The 22,240-nt window shown below is 46.1% G+C and overlaps 1 protein-coding gene across 1 annotated transcript; it reads left to right on the top strand.

Moving 5' to 3' along the window:
* The first annotated feature begins 1,023 nt into the window (after nt 1-1,023).
* Nucleotides 1,024-20,407, top strand: GBX1 (gastrulation brain homeobox 1). Its single transcript, XM_023225341.1, has 2 exons — nt 1,024-1,558; nt 19,854-20,407. Exons 1-2 carry the CDS (start codon nt 1,024-1,026, stop codon nt 20,405-20,407), a joined length of 1,089 nt encoding a protein of 362 aa, XP_023081109.1.
* The last annotated feature ends 1,833 nt before the right edge of the window (nt 20,408-22,240 follow it).

Below are 22,240 nucleotides of genomic sequence, written 5' to 3'. Positions count from 1 at the left end.
GAGAAAGGGACTAGGGGAAGTTGGAGATGGAGGAGGAGGCGGGAATGAGGAAGAAGGTGAAGAGCCAATGCCAAGAGAATAGAGACCAGAGGCCAGAGTGCCCATGGGGCAGACAGGAGGAAAGGGGCCCCATAAGAGTAGCGCTAAGCCATAGCACCGGACGGGCGCAGCGCGCCCCCTGTCGGCCCCGCCTCGCCTCCCTCAGCCCCGCGCTCCCGCTGGAGGGGGCGGCGGCCGTGCTGTCCCGCCCGTCGCGCCAGGGCTTGCTCTGGGGACCGCCACAACGTCCGCTCCACGGGCGGGGGAGGGGTGTCGGAGCTGGGAGGCACGCCGGGGAATGACTCGCGGCCCGACGGAGGGCCGCGGCCTGGAGCAGAGGGGCGCTGTGGTCCGGCGCCGCTGCCTGTCCCTGCTGGTGCGCCCTCTCCGCCTGCCGCCCGGTGTCCCATTCACGCTTGGCCCTGCCGCCCCGTCGGAGCTTGGGCCACCTCTCGCTTGCCCTCCGAGCTGGGCCGAGCTCGGGCCGGGTGGGCTGAGTTGGGGGTGGACTGGGTGGAGGGAAGGGGACCGGCCCAGCAGCTGCCGCCGCCTTCTCGTCGGCCGCAAACTTTCACAAAGCAGCAAGTCCGGCCTCATCAATCTCCATTAATAATAGTTGGTTGGGCCGCGGGGGGCGGGTGGGGGTCCCCGGCCGGCCAGGCCGCTGGGAACGGGTTCTGCGGAGGGAGCGGGAGCCGGGCGCGGCGGCGGCGGGCGGAGGGAGGAAGTGAAGCGTAATTTGAGGAAGATGGATGAGTCCGGAGGGCGACACCCCCAGCCCGCCCGCTCGCCCGCCCCCTCCCTCCTTATGAGAGAGAGGGAGCGCGGCGCCGGAGCCACACTGCGCCGAGCCCGCGCCCCGCCGCCACCTCGGCCCGGGAGCCAGGGAGCGAGCCCTGCGTGTCCGCGCGGGGCGCCCGAGCCGCGGGGCGCAAGGAGGCGCCCGGAGGGGAGCGCCCCGGGGCGGCCGCAGCTCCGAGCAAGATGCAGCGGGCCGGAGGCGGTGGCGCCCCCGGGGGCAACGGCGGGGGCGGCGGCGGGGGCCCGGGCACTGCTTTCTCCATCGACTCCCTGATCGGGCCGCCGCCGCCGCGCTCCGGCCACTTGCTGTACACCGGCTACCCCATGTTCATGCCCTATCGGCCGCTCGTCCTACCGCAGGCGCTGGCCCCCGCGCCGCTGCCCGCTGGTCTCCCGCCCCTCGCCCCGCTAGCCTCCTTCGCCGGCCGCCTTACCAACACCTTCTGCGCGGGGCTGGGTCAGGCTGTGCCCTCGATGGTGGCGCTGACCACCGCGCTGCCCAGCTTCGCGGAGCCGCCCGACGCTTTCTACGGACCCCCGGAGCTCGCTGCCGCCGCTGCTGCCGCCGCCACTGCCGCCCGAAACAACCCTGAACCAGGCGGCCGACGCCCAGAGGGTGGACTGGAAGCCGATGAGCTGCTGCCGGCCCGGGAGAAAGTGGCAGAGCCCCCACCACCTCCGCCTCCGCACTTCTCAGAGACTTTTCCAAGTCTGCCCGGTAAGTGCTAGGGCCGACCAGGGTGGGCGGGAGGCCGGTTCACCTGGAAATTCCAGACAGGAACCTGCTCGGAACCTCGGCACCTGCCTAGAACCTGGAAGTCCCATACCTTTAGATCGCGCGCAGGTTCTGACTCCAATTCAGTTCCAAATACAGCCTCTTTAGATCCCAGAATCCCCGCCCTGCTCTGTCCTCACAGCCCTGAAGGCTAACCAAAGACTTTCCAGTGCTCCCTTCACATTAGTGCCTTTCCCTCAGCATCCTAGCCATCAAGCCTTGGCCCTGGCTCCTTTTCAGAATTCCTTCATTTTTTTTTTTTTTTCTCCCCTGCCAGGGGTAGACAAGCTACAAGGATGGGATTTCCGGGGGCACCAAGATGGGGGTATGTTGGAGCAGCTGTCAGTTCAGCAATGGAGGGCACGTTCTGGCTTCTAAGGAGATCATACTGACCCTAAAGGCTCAAAGGATAGGAATAGGCTCTGTGGATGCAGGGGCAAAATGTGTGTGGGGGGGAGCCGGGGGGAACGGGGGTCTTAAAGCCGTGACTTCTGAATTGGCAGATTCAGAGCTAAGCCTTGAAGAACTGAGTAGAGGACCAAAGAGAACATTAGCTACGGGAGGCCTAGCACACGCTGGACAAGTGCTGACTAGGAGACCAAGAGAGAGGCTAAAGGGCTGAGTTGGGTGTGGCCCAAAGATCTAGGGTGCAGAACCCAGCTAAGATTCAGCTGACAGATAATTCAAGGGTCCTGGACCCTCCATGAATGGTGCCCTCTCCATAGAGGCAGAGTGTATTAAACTGAACCTTGTTTAGAGTCAATTCAATTAGAGCCCTCCTGACCTCTCTATTGGTCCTTAATTCCTAGAAGCCAGATAAGCTTTCTTCTGGCTAGATAGATTCAGGTGTTCTGAGTTCAAAAGCTTATACAATTTACTGGGCCCTATTTAAGAAAAATAGGGACCACTTGCAAGTGTGGGGACTCTGATGCTTCAACATCTTTAGCATCAGAATGGAACCGTTTCTGCTCAACCGTTCATTGCATCCAGCTTAGAGGTGGAAATGACCCCAGTAGGTCTGGGAGCTGACTTGAACAGAGACAAGAAGGGAATGCAAGAGTCCTTTTGTCCTTTGCCAGCAGAGGTAATTCTTGATTATCAGTTTTTGGGCCCTTTCTAACATTGTCCAAAGGGTTAATCGCTCTTTCGGACCCCAAGGGCTACCATAGGGCCTGTCTTCCTATTCTTTTCTCCTTTTGCCCTGTCATTTTGCTTTTGGGGATTCAGCTGTTGTTTTCTTTTTTGTACCTGGTTGGATCAGGAAGACCCAGTAACTGAAGTCAGAATAGCATCCTCTAAGGGGGATCATAAGGAAAAGATAGAGCAGCAACTGGAAGGTGGAAAAAAATGTCCACAAGATAAAAGAGCCCAGGGTGGGAGGCTGGAAGCCAGCATAATGATCTTAAGAAAAAAAAAGGATTAGTATGATTGTCAGAATAGGATGGTCCTAAGGCAGAAAAGAGAGCAAGGCAGGCCATCAAAGAGATGGCTTTGGAGGAGATAGGACCTGAAGGTGTGGCCAGACACATATAGAAAGAGATGAGCTGAAGAGAGAGGATGGAGAGGGGATCCCTTGGTAGCGGGGACATAGGGGAATATGCCCAAACTGTGGGACAACAAGCAATTCGTCTCACCCTTTCAGGTCTGCTCAGTTCTTATTTTGACCTATATGTATAATGGCGGCTTTTTTCTGGATCATATAGTATATTGGCTATAAAAACAGACATTGAGAAAGAGAGTTATTTAAACAGAGAAAAAACAGAAGAGAAATATTGATGAAACAAGAATAGAGGAAAGGACCAGGGGATGAGTTGTATACCGGGAATATACAAAGAGAACATGAAGAAGGAGAGGGTTCTCTGCTGGAAAAGGGACTATGGACTGGGCCAAATAAAAAGTGAACTGTATTACTGGACCACAAGTGTGAGTGAGGGTGTGTGTAAGAGTTCTGTCATGAGAGGGTTTGGGGGAACTAAATAAAAATACTAGGGGAATAAGGAAAAGTTTCAACACGAAGTAATTTTCTTTAAAGGGTTTTTAATACTGAGAGTGATGGGAAACTGGAACTTATATAAAATGATGACAGAGCTTCAACATCTGAGGAAAATGTTGAAAGAAAAAAAAAGAGGGAAATTTGTGTTGTTCGTGGAGTAAAGGCAAGGAATCTTTTTGCCAAGAATGATGGAAAGGAGAACTGAAACAGAGGAAGAATTTTGAAAAAGTGCTGGAATAAAGGTAATCACTCATCCTGGAAGGAGATAAAGGGTTTATAGTGGAGAGGCTGGGACATAGTAGTAAGGAGGAGAGACTTCAGAGGAAACATTCAAAGAGCATGAGGAATGAGAGTTCCTATCTGTGACTGCTGCTTCTGTCATTCTCAGTAAACATGCTTCCAACTCTTCCTGGCCAAGTCATTCATATCCACCTTCCCAATCTTGAGTTTTTCCTGAAATCACTGAGAAAAGAAAATGCAGTTCCAGAAATGAGAGACATAAAATCAATTTGGGGACTGATGACACATGACCTAGGCTAAAAATGGTTGGAAAACAAATACTCTGTTTTGGGAATTGTATTAAAGTATTTGGAGTGAAATGACAGAGCTCTCTGCTGTGAATAATGGGATTGAAACCTCAACATTAGAAGAGTTTGGAGAAATAATGCAATCTTTAGAAAGAGGAGAAATTGTTTTCCTTGTGTGAATGAGTGACGATGGTCTGAAATGATTATTTTACATTTCTTTAGTGTTTTATAACTACTAGCCCGTTTAAATAAAATCGTAGTATAGATAGGCCAGTTTGGAGAATGATTAGTGATTTTCTTTGGGAATTAAAGGGAGTGTTTTTTTTAATTTGTTGAGAGTTAAGACAGGTACCATTCTCTACTAGACTTGAGGAAGGATAAAAGGAACTTTGTTATGATTTGATTGCAGGAGTAGAAGCTAAGCTATATTAGCAGATGAAAAGAAATACGATATATAGAAGTAATTGGGTAGAAAGTTATTAAAAAGAATCCCAAGTTTGGAATGTGGGAAGCAGTGGGGAAAATTGAGAGAATGTCTTTAGTAAGAGCAATAAAGAGAAGAGAATTCTGAACTGTTAGGAAAGATTAAAGTATGACTCAATAGAAGAGCCCAAAGTAGTGCTGGCCATATGCAAGCCACATATGGCATTAAAAAGTTTTTATTAGCCACATTAAAAAGATAAAAATAGGTAAAATTAATTTTAATTATTTAACTCAAGATGTCCAAAATATTATTTCAACATTAATCAATATTAACATTGTTAATGAGATAATTTTATATCCTCTTTTCCTATGAAGCCTCCAAAATTCAGTGTTATTTTACACTTCCAGCACATCTCCATTTGGACTACCCATGTTTCAGTTGGTCAGTAGCCACAGGTGAACAGTGGTGACCATATTCAACATGACAGATCTAGAGAGTTTTAAGAACAGAGTTATGTGAAAGTGATGGAAGAAAAGGAGCTTTGAATTGGATAGTGGGTCCTCAGTGTTTTAGGAATAATGGAGAGAAGAGAGCAGGAAGCTCTAAATGACAGGAGAGAACAGAAATCTGTCTTAGGTGGGATGGGCAGAGAGGATCTCGTGTGTCTGAAGGTTGTGTGAGCTCTGCCTGAGAGTAATCAAAGCTAACTTGCTGTGTGCAAGATGTGGTGCAGATATGCATCACAGCAACAATGGGTGAAAAGGATGCTATGTGCTGGGGAAATGATGAAAAGAGCCGTGAATGTGGAGAAATGCAGAAAGCCAGGCGCAGTGGCTCACGCCTGTTATCCCAGCACTTTGGGAGGCCAAGACGAGCGGAGCACCTGAGGTTGGGAGCTTGAGACCAGCCTGACCAACATGGAGAAACCCTGTCTCTAGTAAAAATACAAAATTAGCCGGGCATGGTGGCGCATGCCTGTGGTCCGAGCTACTCAGGAGGCTGAGGCAGGAAAATTGCTTGAACCCAGGAGGCGGATGTTGCAGTGAGCTGAAATTGCACCATTGCACTCCAGCCCAGAAGGCAACAAGAGCAAAACTCCGTCTCAAAAAAAATAAGGCAGAAGAAAACTTTGAGTTGGTGATGTCTAGAGCTACTATTCACTCAGGGGAAAAAATGATTGGATTGCCTGAACGCAAAAGCTTAGGAAGTAAGGAATGGTAGCTACTCCATATATATTTGTTAGATGGATGACAAAAATGTAGTGAGAGATTGACGTGAAAATTAATACCAGTACTGGGCATGGTGAAGAAAACATTTGTAGTTTAAGGTTATATAGAAGATATGGGAATATGATGGGACAAACTTGAGACAGGTTGATGTAGTAAACATTGTTTTTTTAAACTAAGCATAAAAAGGTTTGCTAATTTCTGAATAGAGATTGGCAATAATAATTGAAATCATACAAGGAGACCAGGGAGACTTCGTAGGAGCCTAGTATTCAAGTGCTGATTACTGTAAGCTAAGCACCTGATGGTAGCTAGGGAACATTTGGATGACCATCAATTAATTTCTGAATAGGTATCCACTGTGATTGTCAAGATATGGTATTTACTTATGAGAGGAAAACACAAAATGAGAGTATGACATGGAATTAGAGAATTATGTTGTTGGAAACAGGAGGGAGGTTTCTGGGGGAAGTGATGGAGATCGGAGTATGTTTTCCTAGAACTTTTCAGCATGCAGTGAGAGGGATTGCTACATTGACACTTACAGAAAGGCAAATACTGCATTAACTTAATGTGATTGATGGAACATTTGTTTAGGAGTTGTGACACATGGGTTCAATTCTCACCTTTGGCGCTCATTAGTTGTATAATTTTGACAAGTCACTTAGTTCGATTCAGGGAACGTTTATGGTGTGTCTATTACAGACTTGGTATATTTGAGACATAGTGGGAGATTCAAAGTCATGTGACTTCTCTAGGCTTTGGTTTCCTCAGCTGGGCCAAAAGTTTTGGTTCAGGTGATTTTTAATGTTCCTTTCAATTCTCTAGGCCTCAAGTGTTTAAAGTAGAGCTCTCAACCTGGACTCCACAGACCTTTCATCAGGGAATCTGTTGGCTATGGCCTTTATTTTTTATCATTTCAGTTATGAATATAGGCCAAAAATCATAGTTGTTTCAGCAGTGCATGATGTTTTTGTCACTGAAAGAAATCACAGATAGTTTGATATAAATTTACAGTCTTTGGAGGAAGCTTGTTTAATGAATAAAGAAACATGATTATATCACAAATTCTGTTTTAAACTATATTTTAATATACTTGGCTTCAAATGTAATACTATGTATTTTATGTTGCACATCTAAAAGCATTATTCTAGAAAGTGTTCATAGGCTTTACCAGACTGACAAAGGACTTAAGGGCACAAAAGGGTGAAGAACCCCCTGGATCAGAGATAGACCTCAGGAGTGACAACAGGAAAATTTTATTAGGAGGATTAGAATCAGAGTCTGAGATGCCCTGTGCCATAGTGAAAGTAACCCTTCAGGGGGTTGGCAGAGAGAAAAAGAGTCTCTAAGGTGGCACATGTAAATATGGAGATATATATAACAGATGATTAGGAGGATTCTTATACTTGGAGTGGCGGGCATGAGGAGACTGTACTGGGAATAATGCAGAGAGGCAATATTTGGTATAATGTGGGAAATATTTTAATTGGAAAGAAGGAAGAACATGCATTGTGAGCAAAGTGCTTTGCATTGAGAGAAATGTTACAATAGGAAGCAAGAATTCTGCCTGGGAAGTAATAGGAAAAGAAAAGTAATGGGAAAAGAAACTGATTTGGAATTAGGAAATAGAAAGGAGAGAAGTAATTGAGTAGATGTACAAAAAGAGAGAGTTAAACAGGAATGATGAGAAGGAAAGAATTTGGTGGGAAGAAGGAACATTTATTTAGAGGGAATGGGGAAATGCCCTGTGCTGGGGTAGGAAAGAAACTTTGTATCTGAACCAGTGAAAAGGACAGAGCTCTCTATGCAAGGTATTGCTCATAGCCAACAAAAGGCCTGGATTAGGAGTAGTGAAAAAGAAGCGGGAAATTTTTATTGGAAGTCTGATCTTGTTGGGAGAAAGTTACCAGCTTAGAGTAATGTGGATGAAATGTTGATGTGCTAGGACTAATTGAGAGAAAGGGTGATAGGGAGAAGAGATGCTTGCATTTGGTGCTATAGAGGAGTGGCCCACTCAAGTTGAATTAAGGTGTAGTAGAAAAAGACAGGTGCCACAAGCAGTGTCTTCACTGGCCATTATAGAAGGGAAAGCAATGATCCTTATGTGATGAAAAGAATCTGTATTAGAAGTAGAGGGCCTGTAGGAACTCAGATGAGGGTTATAAGCAAAAGGCACTATTCAAAATATGAGGACTGGGAAGAAGAGGAAAATACTTCTGACTGGGGGTAGTGGGAGGCAGATGTCTTGACTGAATTATGGAGAAGGTGGTATTATAATAGAAGTAATGGAGAAAACAGAACTCTGTAGTGGGGACAGTGGGAAGAGAAGTAATGCAGAAGTGTCTCCATTGAGGGAAGGAGATGTAATTACCCTGAGTGTGAAAGTAAGAAGTGCTTTGCACTGCAATGAATAACTAACTATTCTATGAATTATGTGTGGACACTACAAGTACATAAAACTGATTAGCCTAAGCAAAGGAAGTGTCTTAGCTTCCTCATCAGTAAAATTAGGGGTTTGAATTAGGTGATCTCTAAGATTCCTTCCAGCTCTACAATTCTGTTTTTATCTATAAGGATATCTTTATTAATGAATTGTTTCTTTTAAAAAAGAAAGGCATCCTGAGCAAAGGGCCTGGGGAAACTCTATACTTTTTGGTGGTGTGTTGTAGTCATGGAGGAGGAGGAGGTAGCAAGGTAAGATACATGCATCTTGAGGTGAGATCAGGGCTGGTCTTTAGGTGGAAAAGGCTTGTCTTCTGGGATTGGGGAGGGCATACCTGAGCTATGACTGTATAGCTGTCACATTAAATGAGAGAGAGAAACATTTGATAAAGATGGTAGATTTTGTATAGGCCAAATAGATTGGTGATCAGTTGGGACCAACTTTAACTGGTGAGGAAGGAAGCAGTGGAAAAGAAGAGAAGCTGTGTTGTAAAATTGGTTCCTGGCCTTCTATGTTGTTTCTGTATCTGGAACAATATTTATGATAGGCTGACATTAGAATTCAGTCTCGTCCCAGTGTGGTGGCTCATACCTGTAATCTCAGCTCTTTTGGAGGCCGAGGTGGATCACTTGAGTCCAAGAGTTTGAGATCAGCCTGGGTAACATAGTGAGACCTTGTCTCTACCAAAAGAAATTTGCCAGGTATGGTGGTATGTATCTCTAGTCCCAGCTACTCAGAAGGCTGAGGTAGGAGGATTGCTGGAACCTGAGAGGTTGAGGCTTGAGGCTGCAATGAGATGTGATTGCACCACCTCACTCCAGCCTGCACAACAGACAGAGCAAGACCTTGTCTCAAAAAACAAAAATTCAGTCTCTGCCTGGGTGCAGTGGCTCATGGCTGTAATCCCAGCACTTTGGGAGGCTGAGGTGGGCCAATCACTTGAGTCTAGGAGTTCGAGACCAGCCTGGGCAACATGGCAAAATTCCGTCTCTACAAAAAATTAGCTAGCAGTGGTGACGCACACCTGTGGTCCCAGCCACACAGGAGACTGAGGTAAGAGGATCCCTTGAGCCTGGGAGGTGGAGGCTGCACTGAGCCGAGATCATGCCACTACACTCCAGCCCTGGGTAACAGAGTGAGACCCATCTCAAAAAAAAAAAACCAGACTCTTTTTTTACATTAAATGTTAACAAAGAGATGAAGTGTAGTGCAAAGAAGCACGGGCTTTGGTCAGGAAAGCTGGGTACAAATGTTGGTGGTGCACTTTCTTTGTGATCTATAGGAAGTACTCACCTCTACAGTCTGTTTCCTCACCAGCGACATAAGGACAGTAATATTTACCTCACAGGGTTAGGGATTAAATGCACAGATATTTGTGCAGCATCATGAAGGTAATAGGTGCTCAAGAAATTATCCTTATTGTTCTTGCCTTGGAAATACGTGGGGAGCTTTCCTGGGAATTAAGTTGGGAAAGATCCTTTTACTAGGAATGGTGTAGGATAGGTGACACTCTATGTACTGAAAAGGACAAATATTTCTGGGAGTGATGATAGAGTAGTTCTGTGTTCTGAGAACTGATTATTCAGGGACTGCCAGGAAAGAACATTGTACTGAAGCTAATAGAGGTAGATTTCACATGTCTTTGGCTCTTTCTCCCTCTTTTCCGTTTCCCTGTCTCACATTTTGGTGTACTCTGTAAATCCCAAGGCTGCTGAAAACCCCTTTACTGTGCCTCACTGGGGCCTGTTCTCCCTTTCTCCATTAAAAGAAAAAAAAAACTCTTCTTTTTGCTTTATCAAAAAATGTCTATTCCCTCATATGTTTCATCTCAATTTGATGTTAAAATCAAAGCCACTGGATTAAACTAATTCACACTCGGGTGGATTGAGATTTTTAAAAGTCCAAATGAATTTCAAACTGGTGGAATCTTACGTGGTATTACTATGAATAATTTTAGGTAATATGGAAACATTAGCGTGGATGGGAGAGTTGTGGGAGTGGGGTGGAGAGGCTTACTTTCCCTGGAGTCGTGTGACCATTGTCTCTTCTGGTTACAGCATTGTATTTAGTCAGAACTCTTCCGGTTGGTAGTGATAGTGGCTCAGCTCTCAGCTAAAATGGGGATTTATTGCTTTCTGTAACTACAAAATACCTGAGTGGATTCAGAAATGCAAGTAGTGTTGTGAGGTCTTTCTTTTTCGCTCCCAACCTGGCTCCTCTCTCTGTCTTCAACTCATTCTCTCCTTAAGACAGCTTCCTTCATTTAGCTAGAGGTAAGAGAAGGCACAAACACATGCAGTTCTGAATTTTTATAATCCCACGTTAGGACCTGAGTGGATTCTAGTGTATATAAAACCCTGGGATGACTGATTCACTCGCTTGAGTCATGGCCCCAGGGAGATAGCATGTTGCAATTGGTCAGAACCAAGTCACATGCCCACCTTTAGTCAGGAAAGTAGAGAAATGCTGTTAACAGTCCCACCAAGTAGTGGGTAGTGCAGCGGGGAAGCAGTACCTGAAGGAAGTAGGTACTGCTACTGAGCAAAAGGGGGAAGGTATGCTGGGGAGACAAAAACAACCCAAGACGGATGTCTGCCTCAACCAGAAAGAAGGAAAAGAATGGGCCTTCAGCTCTCTTTCAGTATTAGGTAGAAATACTGAAAGGAAATCCTTTGTTTCCCACTGGCTAGCTAAATAGTGATAAAGAGATCCTGGCAGTGAAGCTCTGAAGAGAATTCTGTAACGAGAAAGGCAGAGAGAGATGAAGATACTAGAAAAATTTCCATCTCTCGGTGAGGCTCTCTTTGCTCTGATACATATACAAGAAAGAGCTCTACGAGGAATGAGAGAGAAAGCTGTAAACTAGAAGCTAGAGAACATTGGGTGTTTTTGTTCGTTTGTTTGTTTGTTTTTGAGATAGTCTCACTCTGTTGCCCAGGCTGGAGTGCAATGGCACGATCTTGGCTCACCACAAGCCTCCCGAGTAGCTGGGACTACAGGCATGTGCCACCATGCCCGGCTAATTTTTGTATTTTTAGTAGAGACAGGGTTTCACTGTGTTGGCCAGGCTGGTCTTAAATTCCTGACCTCATGATCCGCCCGCCTCAGCCTCCCAAAGTGCTGGGATTATAGGCGTTGGTATTAAAACAAAACTTTCTTTACTTTGGCCGTATTTTCAAAGTTAGAAAATACACTTTTTTTTTTTTTTTTTTGAGACAGTCTTGCTCTGTCACCCAGGCTGGAGTGCAGTGGTGTGATTTTGGCTCACTGCAACCTCTGCCTCCTGGGTTCAAGCAATTCTCCTGCCTCAGCCTCCTGAGTAGCTGGGATTACAGGCGCGCACTGCCCTGCCTGGCTAATTTTTGTAGTTTTAGTAGAAACAGCATTTTACCATGTTGGCAAGGCTGGTCTCGAACTCCTGACCTCAAGTGATCCACCTGCCTCAGCCTCCCAAAGTGCTAGGATTATAGGCGTGAGCCACTGTGCCTAGCCAAAAATACACTTTTAAATAAAGGAAGCACTGACTAGTAAGATTACATCATACAAACCAATAAGGACAAAAGAATGGGAGAAAGATTTGGTGGGAATTTTGTCTCAGGAATGATAGGAAAAGTAGTTTCTTAAAGGACAGGTGAAGTTTGGTGAGTAAAGTCTCTCTGATGACAATTTTAAGAATCTTCTCTGAGAATGTTAAGGGAAGATATTAACAATTAGGCCAGGACTCTGTGTTAGTAAGTAAAAGGGATGAGATATTTTTCTTTCTCTCTCTCTCTCTCTCTCTCTTTTTTTTTGAGACAGGGTCTCGCTCTGTCGCCCAGGCTGGAGTGCAGTGATGTGATGTCAGCTTACCGCAGCCTCCGCTCCCAGGTTCAAGCGATTCTCCCACCTCAGCCTCCAGAGTAGCTGGGATTACAGGCACGAGCCAATGTGCCCAGCTAATTTTTTTGTATTTTTAGTAGAGACAGGGTTTCAGCATGTTGGCCAGGCTGGTCTCCAACTCCTGGCCTCAAGTGATCAGCCCATCTTGGCTTCCCAAAGTGCTGGGATTACAGGTGTGAGCCTCTGAGTCTGACCAAAAGGGGTGAGATCTAAACTTGGATTTGATAAGGAGGTTATTTATCTAATGAGACATCTGGGGAGAAGACTTTTACAAGCGGGAGAGGAGGAGAAAATATTTTACTGGAAAGAATGAAAACAGCATTAACTGCAACTTTAGGAGATTAAGATTCTAGACCTGACACTCTGTCCCTCTCTGTGTGACTTAGGAAAATCATTTAATCTGTCCAAAACTCCATTTCTTCACCAGAAAATAAGATTACTACCTCTCCTAGATCTGCTCTACTTCAGTCAGTTGCTCGAAGATAAGATAATAAATGTGAAAAGTTTTTTGAAAAGTTAAAGATCATACAAGGGTGCTCTTAGAAATGGCAATGTTAGTATGCCCTGAAAGGAGGTCTAAGCTTAAAATGGTGGGAAATTGCCCTGAACTTGTCATGAAGCTGGGAGGGGTTCTGGATGACAGTGATGTAAAGAAAATTGTGTTGATTTGGAGTAAAGAATGCTAAAGACTCATAGGAAGAGTGGAGAGAGCGAGAGAAAATGAAAATGAATGTTTCCAATTATACCTAAAATTATAGGCAGGAGTAGGAGCATAACGGAAGCATGAAATTCATGAGAATGAGTGAAAAATAAACTGAGAGTGAGATGGTTGGTTTAAACAATGGAAGAAAGTACTGTTTTTGAAAAGAACAGAGAAATAATTCTATACGGGGCATGATGAAATGAGGATTTGGAAGTGGGAGTGATGACAAATATGTCTCTTTTTTGAGGAATGACCTGTGTTTCTTCCCACCTTTTGACCTCACCCAAACTGGAACTGGATTCAGGGAGATGAGTAATTGGCCTCGGAAAATCAGAAAGAGATTCATTGTCCTAAGATGGGCAGGGCAAGAGAGAACCTTTCCTAAGAGTGGTTGGGGCAAGTGTTAGGATAGTTGTTTTTGAAGTAGAGAGAAGAGAAGTCAGAACTGAGGGGCTTCTCTTCTAAGAATGCTAAAGATAATTGATTTCCTCCAGCGATAACAGCAGGAGCTGCAGTAATAGGGTGAATGAGGGACAGCACAGGGGCTAGATGAGTTCTTGCAGCTGGGAGCCTAAAGTTATTCTCCACTCCCTCTGTGACTTTTCCTCTTCTTTGGTGCCTCTAGCACAGGCCTCCCTGCCTAGATGGAGTGAGTCTAAGGCATTGTGTTCTTTCTGCTGGAGAACACCTACCATGGATCTTTGGCCCTTGATTTCTTCCCTAGTCTGAACTGACCCATTACCGAGATGGGCCTTCTTTCTGACTCTGGAGCTGTGCCCTTCCTCTTGGAAGGAATGCCCCATGCAAGCACGTCTCCTGGAGCATGAGTGCTGTTCTCTGGAATGAGATGAATGCCCTTGGCATGAACTCTACAAGTAATCAAGGTTCAAACCTTGTGATTTCTGGTTCTTAGGGTAATAACGTCCACCAGGAGAATTCACATGAACTCTTTCCTAATGACCAGTCTGTCCTACCGTCACTTCCCCTGGCCAGAGGCCAAACTTTTTTTCACAGACTAGACTCAACCACAGGGAACAAGCTGGAAACTGCATATACTCTTCTTATTACCAATAATATCATTCTCATACATAAAGGACAGAACCTTTCTGTCTGTTTGGCCTACCTACCTAGCACAACAAAATAGTTTACAATTTTAAAATTTTCATTTTGCTGAAGTATTCTCATCAGAACCATTATTTCATTATTTTCCATAGGAAATTTTTTTCATGCAAACCAACAACTTGCAATTTTCCATGTAAAATTTTTTTTTTTTTGAGACGGAGTCTCGCTCTGTCGCCCAGGCTAGAGTGCAGTGGCCGGATCTCAGCTCACTGCAAGCTCTGCCTCCCAGGTTCACGCCATTCTCCTGCCTCAGCCTCCCGAGTAGCTGGGACTACAGGTGCCCGCCACCACGCCCAGCTAATTTTTTTTGTATTTTAGTAGAGACAGGGTTTCACCGTGTTAGCCAGGATGGTCTCGATCTCCTGACCTCATGATCCACCCGTCTCGGCCTCCCAAAGTGCTGGGATTACAGGCGTGAGCCACTGTGCCCAGCCCAAATTTTTAATTCTTATTTTATTGATTGTTTTTTGTTCATACCAACAAATTATACTGTCTGCAATTGGAAATTCACTTTGTGTGTGTGTGTGTGTGTGTGTTTTTTTTTTTTTTTGAGACAGAGACTCTGTCACCCAGGCTGGAGTGCAGTGGTGCGATCTCTGCTCACTGCAGTCTCTGCCTCTCGGGTTCAAGCAATACTCCTGCCTCAGCCTCATGAGTAGCTGGAATCACAGGCACATGCCAACACACCCGGCTAATTTTTGTATTTTTAGTAGAGACAGGATTTCACCATGTTGGCCAGGCTGGTGTTGAACTCCTGACCTCGGGTGATCTACTCACCTCAGGCTCCCAAAGTGCTGGGATTACAGGCATGAACCACCGTGCCCAGCCAGAAATTTACTTTTATGAACATTGTATCCACCAAGTCCAGTTATTCTAAGTCAAATTTTGCAAATAGAAATTTTATCAATGAGTTGCTTCTTGCCAGGCATGGTAGCTCACATCTGTAATCCCAGCACTTTGGGAAGCCGAGGTGGGAGGTTTGCTTGAGTCCAGGAGTTTGAGACCAGCCTGGGCAACATAGTAGGATCTCAGCTCTGCAAAAAAATAAAAATAGAAAAATAAAAAAAATTAGCCAGCCATGGTGGTGTGCGCCTGTGACCCAGCTACTCAGGAGGCTGAGGCAGGAGGATCACTTGATACCAGGAGTTCAAGGCTGCGGTGAGCTATGATTGCTCTACTGCATTCCAGTCTGGGTAACAGAGCGAGAACCTGTCTCAGAAAAAAAATTAAAAAAAAAAAAAAAAAAAATTGCTTCTTTCAATTTTTAGTTAATAGCAAATTTTTATGTTCAATTTTTATTTTTTTTACTATTAATATTCATTATAAATTGGATAAAAGGAAATACTTTTATTTCTTGGCTAATTCCTGAGAAAATAGTTAGCGTTTTGAGATTTCCATATTGTAAAGGATCACGTTACTGTGTTGCTCATTCTTTCTCTGCCTGTGTCTTTGGCTACTGCAATCTACAGTGCTTCTTCTCTTGGGGCAGCAGAGAGCAAATGGCAGGGCCAAAATGTTTTGCTTTGCTTCAAATGTATCAGTATTCTGGGGGGAAAGGTAGATGAGGTGTTTCTGAAAAAGTACCTTTTGCTTTCTTTCCCCTAATTTTTCCCATATTTTCTCTCTCCCTTCTTTAGACTTTTCAGCCCTTTTATTTTATCTGATTCATCTTTTTTTTTTTTTTGTTATTTCTCTACCCCACTTCTTTCTTTCCCCAATCTTCTTTCCGCCTTCCTTGGCCTTTCCTTCTCTCTCCCACTCCTTGTCGGTCTTACTCATTGTCCCAGACTCTCCTCTGAGGCATGTGGCTGTATTTTCTCCTCTCGTTGCTTTCTTCTATTGTCCCACCCCATTTCGTTCCAAGAGTTGCTTATCAGAGTCTTCAATGTCATGATTATAAAGGCTCAGAGAGAAACTCTTGCCCCTGCCGCTCAGCATCCCACTGGGATCAAGTAACCAAGTGAGGTTGTGAACCTGTGCTCCTTGTATGGCTTTAAAAGCAGCACTGAGGGTGGCCGGCTCATGTGTGCTTGATTTTATGGATCTGTCTGAAGACAGAGGGATGGATGATGGGATCTCAGGAGGGCCCTGCCAGATCGGGAACCTGGGAGTCTCATCTCAGTCATCATCAATTTAGATTTATTGGACACCCCCTGGGTGCTTGTAGTTGTATTAACTGATTTCATCCTTCAAGCCTCGAAGTCTAGTTTCTGCCTTTTTAGCACTGTTTAACATATTGTAATATTGGGCTGAGTTTGTACAAGCCTTTGTTATTCTTTCTGTTATTATTTACTACACACTCTGTTTTTAAAAAATTAAAATAGAGGATTTACTAATGGGATTATCATTAATTTCTTTAAGCATCCTGTAGATTTTTAAGATCCTATAGATTCCTACTGCATATGAATTCCTCTCCAGCTAATGTGAGATCTGAGGGCATTCTGAAAAGTGGGAAGGATAATATTCATAGGGAGATGTCTTATGCACTGGAGCTGGGTGGGGTGGGGTTGTGGTGAATATCATAGGAGGGGCTTGGGAAAGGAAAGGACAGGGAGGGAAAGAAAGGAGACGGGGAGCACATGCATGAGCATTTGGAAATCATTTCTTTTGTTTAGTCAACAGATGCTTATTGAGTATCTACTCTGAAGGTCATGTTTAAGACACTGAAGATATTGCAGTGAATGAGAAATATTCAGAATATCTACCTTCATGAAGCTATAGTCTATTAGGAAAAGACAGCCAGTAAAATAAATGAATAAAATTGGTAACATGGACCAAAGTAACAAATAAATCAGAGAAAGGAGATAGAGAGTATCAGAGAGTATGAATATTAAAAGGATGACCAGGGCAAGTGTCATTGATAAAGACCTAAAGGAAGTAGGGAATAAGCTAGTGCAAAGATCTAGGTGAAGAGTAGTGTATTCCAGACAGAAAGAGGAATCATGGGCCAAGTGGAGTGTGGAGGACAGAAGCTGGGAAACCAGTGAGAAGATGACAATGAACCAGGTCAGAGATAACTGTGGCGTGGGCTAGTTGGAAGCAGGAGATAGGGAGAAAGGATTGGTCTCTGGGGTATTTTTTTTTTTTTCCTTTTTTGAGACAGAGTCTCACTCTGTCGCCCAGGCTGGAGTGCAGAGGTGCATCTCGGCTCACTGCAAGCTCTGCCTCCCAGGTTCACACCATTCTTCTGCTTCAGCCTCCCAAATAACTGGGACTACAGGCGCCCGCTACCACGCCCGGCTAATTTTTTGTATGTTTAGTAGAGACGGGGTTTCACCATGTTAGCCAGGATGGTCTCAATCTCCTGACCTCATGATCTGCCTGCCTCGGCCTCCCAAAGTGCTGGGATTACAGCGTGAGCCACCGCGCCTGCCTGCTCTGGGGGTATTTTAAAGGCAACAGCACTAGCAGGGCTTGCAGGTGGACTGGATGTGGGTTGTGAGAGAGAGGAGTGAAAAGATGGCATCGAGGTTAGGTTTGAACACACGGAGGATGCAGTTGCCAGTAACTGAGATGGGGATGATGTGGATAAAGATGAGAAAGAGCTGGTTTGGGGGAATGATCTGATTGGAGTTCAGTTTGGGGCATGTTAAGTTTGAGTTCTGTGGAAGTGGGAAATAGTGGGAGAAGAGCTCTTAATGAAATGAAGGAGGAAACCCAGGGTGTGAATCTTAGAGAAAACAACATGGATTTGGCTAGGGATGAGACAGAGGAGAAAGAACAGGCTGATGGGAGATACTATGAGGAGCGAATTAGCTACAGACAGGATATAGTACTTATCCAGATGGGACTTGACGCTGGGTGCCAGTGAAGCCTGAGCAAACTAGTAAAGAAGAACAAAAGCCATTGGCTGGTGAAAAGCAACATACAGGAGTGACATGGGAAGACTGGGTGAGCCCAAACTGGGGCATACCGCATGGACTTTGAGAAGGTTAGAAGAAACAGGAAGCACTCCAGAAAGAAAAGGAGAGGGATGAAAATACCTTTGAGGTATGAAGTTGATTGGGATGTAGATAGGTGATGTGGAAAAAGGTTGAGAGTTCTGGCCACTAAGGAAAATGTCAGCTGGGCACAGCAGCTCACACCTGTAATCCTAGCACTTTGGGAGGCCAGGGCTAGAGGACTGCGTGAGCCCAGAAGTTCAAGACCAGCCTGGGCAACATAGTGAGATCCTGTCTCTACAAAAAATAAATGGAATTAACCAGATATGGTGTGTGCCTGTGGTCCCAGCTACTTGGGAGGCTGAGGGTGGAGGATCACTTGAGCCTGGGAGGTCAAGGCTGCAGTGGGCCAAGATTGTGCACTATACTCCAGCCTTGCTGACAGAGTGAGAGTCTGTCTCAAAAGAAAGAAAGATAGGAAAAGAAAATGTCATTGTGGCTCTTGAGGAAAAAGACCAGGTGTAGACTGCACCTGTGAGGGGAAAGGGAACATGGTAGGGGTGGGGCGGGGTGTGCTGAAAGGAGAACACCAGGACGCTCTGACTGCCGGGAGATGTTCTGTCTGTGAACACACATACCCTTGTTCCCTAATAAAGCATTTCCCTGTACCCTGAATTTACTTTACTTGGAGTTGTATTCTCAACCTGAGTCTGCCTATCTTAGGCATATCTGATATGTGGCCGATACAGTGAGATGCATTCCTACATATAGGTATGCAGGCCTCCTGCCTTTGCACAGTGGACACTTCTGGAAAGGAGCTGACTATTCAGCTTGCAGATTATCCATTTTCTCTTGTTCTGCTGCCTATTGATTGTCTTTTGACTTGTTTCACTGCTTTTTGGTCCTTTGAGCAGAAAATGGAGTTTGTAAAACTCACTGAAAACATGTGTAATGCATATTTGCAGTTCTGATATAAACATCATTGGATACAAAGATTAAAACCAGTGGTTGAATTAAGTTTTAGAATTGTGTGGATTAAAATATTTCTATGCTTGTGATTACAAATAATCAGTATTCTACTGAATCAGATTTTTTTACCCTTTCCTTCTCTTCGTTTATCCCTGTTGTACTTTTCCTTCTTCCTCCTCCTCCCATATTCCTTCCAGTTCTCCCAGCTGACATCAAGCTTAGGGGCCTCAGGATTCTGAACCTGAGCAGAAAACAGCTGTTTGTGTTGCTCAGGCATCCTTGGCTGGGGAAAAGGGAAGGTGGGAAAGAGATGGTGTCATTTTAAGGTCAAGGGAAAGGATTGAAAGGGGATCAGGAAGCCTAAGTAAGTGGGAGAAAAAATCTGGCCACACTGAGGGTGCTGCATGGCTGGGAGCCATGGAAATGAGGTTTGGGGACTGCAGATCTAGGGAAGAGGGAAAGGAGGAGACAGAACAGAAGCCATGAGACAGCTCTTGTCAGCTGGACCAGATGAGGACTCCTGGGAGAACAGCAAAGGCTGAGACTTCCTCTCCCCATCTGTGCTGTCAAGGTCAGTTCTGCATTGCTTCACTCCTCCTCACAGTGGCTCCAGAAGGATCCCAAGCTGGGTCCCATACTGCTTCATTCTGGCCCCTGAGGCTGCGAGGCCTGGCTCTGGAGGGGTGGTATACGACTGCGATGCTGGGCCGTTGGTCTCTAGGTTCCGAGAAAGCTGGGGAGGTGGTGGGTGAGAATGAGATGGGGGTGGTGGGGAAGTTGAGGGGTCATTGTCCATACACTTACTGCCTCCCACACTTTTCCGTAGTGAAATCTGTGCTGGTTAATACCTTTCTTCCCATTTCTTTGTCTTCCCTAAACCTCTTCCCATTCCATATCCTGGACGTACCATCCTCCTGCCTCCTGTCTCTCCCCATCTTCTCTCTATGGCTCTCTTTTTTGCTGCTCTTGTCTCCCAACACCCCATTTCTGGCCATGGTTCCATGTGCCTCCTCCAAACTCTTTTCCTTGCTTCTCCCTCCCCATCCATTGGCTTCTTGCTCCTCACAGCAGAGGGGAAGGTGTACAGCTCAGATGAGGAGAAGCTGGAGGCACCAGCAGGAGACCCAGCAGGCAGCGAACAGGAGGAAGAGGGCTCAGGCGGTGACAGCGAGGACGACGGTTTCCTGGACAGTTCTGCAGGGGGCCCAGGGGCTCTTCTGGGACCTAAACCGAAGCTAAAGGGAAGCCTGGGAACTGGAGCTGAGGAGGGGGCACCGGTGGCAGCAGGGGTCACAGCTCCTGGGGGCAAAAGCCGACGGCGCCGCACAGCATTTACCAGTGAGCAGCTTTTGGAATTGGAGAAGGAATTTCATTGCAAGAAATACCTGAGCTTGACAGAGCGCTCTCAGATCGCCCACGCCCTCAAGCTCAGTGAGGTGCAGGTCAAGATCTGGTTTCAGAATCGACGGGCCAAGTGGAAGCGCATCAAAGCTGGCAATGTGAGCAGCCGTTCTGGGGAGCCCGTAAGAAACCCCAAGATTGTTGTCCCCATACCTGTGCATGTCAACAGGTTTGCTGTGCGGAGCCAGCACCAACAAATGGAGCAGGGGGCCCGGCCCTGAATGGGCGCCCAAGAACTTAGGAAGGCAAGGGATCTATACCTGAGCCTGCTCTGAGACTGTCAGGGTTCTGTGGACCAGAGGGGCTGCAACTGTGATTCTGCCTTGAGAGGGACTAGTTGGCAATTAACCTAGCCCTGAGTGTGTTCCTTCCAGAACCTGAGATGTGAGCACTTGGCCCTGAGCCTGTTCCAGAAACCTTCAGGACTAGGGGCTTCAAGGTTAAAGGGGCTGGGGTTCTAATTTCTGAGGAGCTGTTGAGACTGAGGTGGACTCCTGGGGAGGGGGTGGGTTCTAAGTTGCCTAGGGCCTGAAGGTTCTGTGGCGAATGCCCTGGAACAGCTTCTGATGGGTGGAGGGATCAGGTGATACCTAGCCAAGTAGATCGCAGCTCCTTATTTATTTGTGTAAATGTGTATATATGGAGCTATCTGTGTCTGTCCGTCTGTCTGCACCCCTGAGAGGGATTGGGAAGGTTGTTTCCTCAATCCTCAGCCAGAGTTCATCTGTCCTACTGCTTTGGGGTAGGCCCCATCTTGCCTCTCTTTACAAAGAAATGAAATGCAACCGTCACTGGCCTCTGTAGAAATTCTTCAGCACTCCCCCATCTCCCCCACCCCATGTTAACTACCTCTACCCCCGCGCTTTTCCACTAGGGCTGCCCACTGCTCGCTCTTGCCTCTATACCTCGTGCTCCTAACATGCCATCTCTTCCTGCTTCCCATTAAACAGGCAAGCTTCTCCAGCTCTGTTTTCTCCTCCTCGGATGAGCTGGCAGACTTTGGGGGAGATTAACTTCCTGTTGTATTATGAAGGGAAATGAAGTATTTGACCCTAGTTTAGCTGGGGTATGTCCAAGCCATCTAACTAGGTGGAGGTCACTAATGACTGGGGCGTTCATATCACCTGTGAGCTCATGAATAAATTGTTTTCTATGCAGAAGACGTGGCAGCTTAGTCTGTCTCTGCCACCCTTTGATATTCCGGATGCAAGGGCCTCGGGGGAAAGACCCACTTCCAGTTTTCTGTTCTTACGGCATTAACTGTCATCTCTTCTTCCCGTTGCACCATTTTGAAGCTTGGGATACCCCTACCTCTTCTGTTACAGAATGAGATCAGTTGAGGGGGGGCACTGCAGAGTGGATGGAACAGGAATGAATTTGTGTGACAGACATAGTAGAGGCTTGGGGATTGGAACAGCATTAGTGGACAAAGTGAGCACAGGGAGCAGGGCTCACAGATGCATCTGCAGACAGCAGGCAAAGGGCACAGAAACCAGTGGAAGTTGGTTTCATGGTAACTGGGCTTCCTGGGAAGAAATATGACCTGTATTGATTTGGGAGGGAAGATACAGTAGAGAGCAGAGCCATCGAGAAGAAAAATGGGCTGTGAATGAGGCCAAGAAATTCAGGAAATGAAGGTATTAATGTCAGAAAGGCGATGGAAGTACAGTCAAATACCTGGCCTCCTTACTCTCCTTAGAGGGAAATCTTCTGGCTATTCCTGATTCCTGGAATGGAAGACTTATCAACGTCTCATCACCCTGACACGTGCTGGACACTTCTTATGGCGAGACCAAGACAGCTCCCCTTGGCAGCCCATTTCTCCTAGCTGGTTTGGGCAACCAAACAAAGCAACCTGGAGCCATGACTGGTCATTAACAATGGTTCCACAGTTCTCCAGCTAGGACACACAGAGCAGGGCAGGTCTTCTTTATTTTTTGGCTAAATTTCAGCAGGGCTTGAGAATTAGGCTAAAAATATGTAGTCCAGACCAGCCCCATTCCCAGCCTGGTCTAGATCAAGGCCAAGTCTCCCTGATACCTTAGATCCAGCCT

This window comes from Piliocolobus tephrosceles, chromosome 8 (assembly GCF_002776525.5).
Source record: "Piliocolobus tephrosceles isolate RC106 chromosome 8, ASM277652v3, whole genome shotgun sequence".
NCBI classification, from domain to species: Eukaryota; Metazoa; Chordata; class Mammalia; order Primates; family Cercopithecidae; genus Piliocolobus; species Piliocolobus tephrosceles.
Note: the sequence above shows the minus strand (reverse complement) of the source record. Positions and strands in the feature narration are given on the sequence as shown.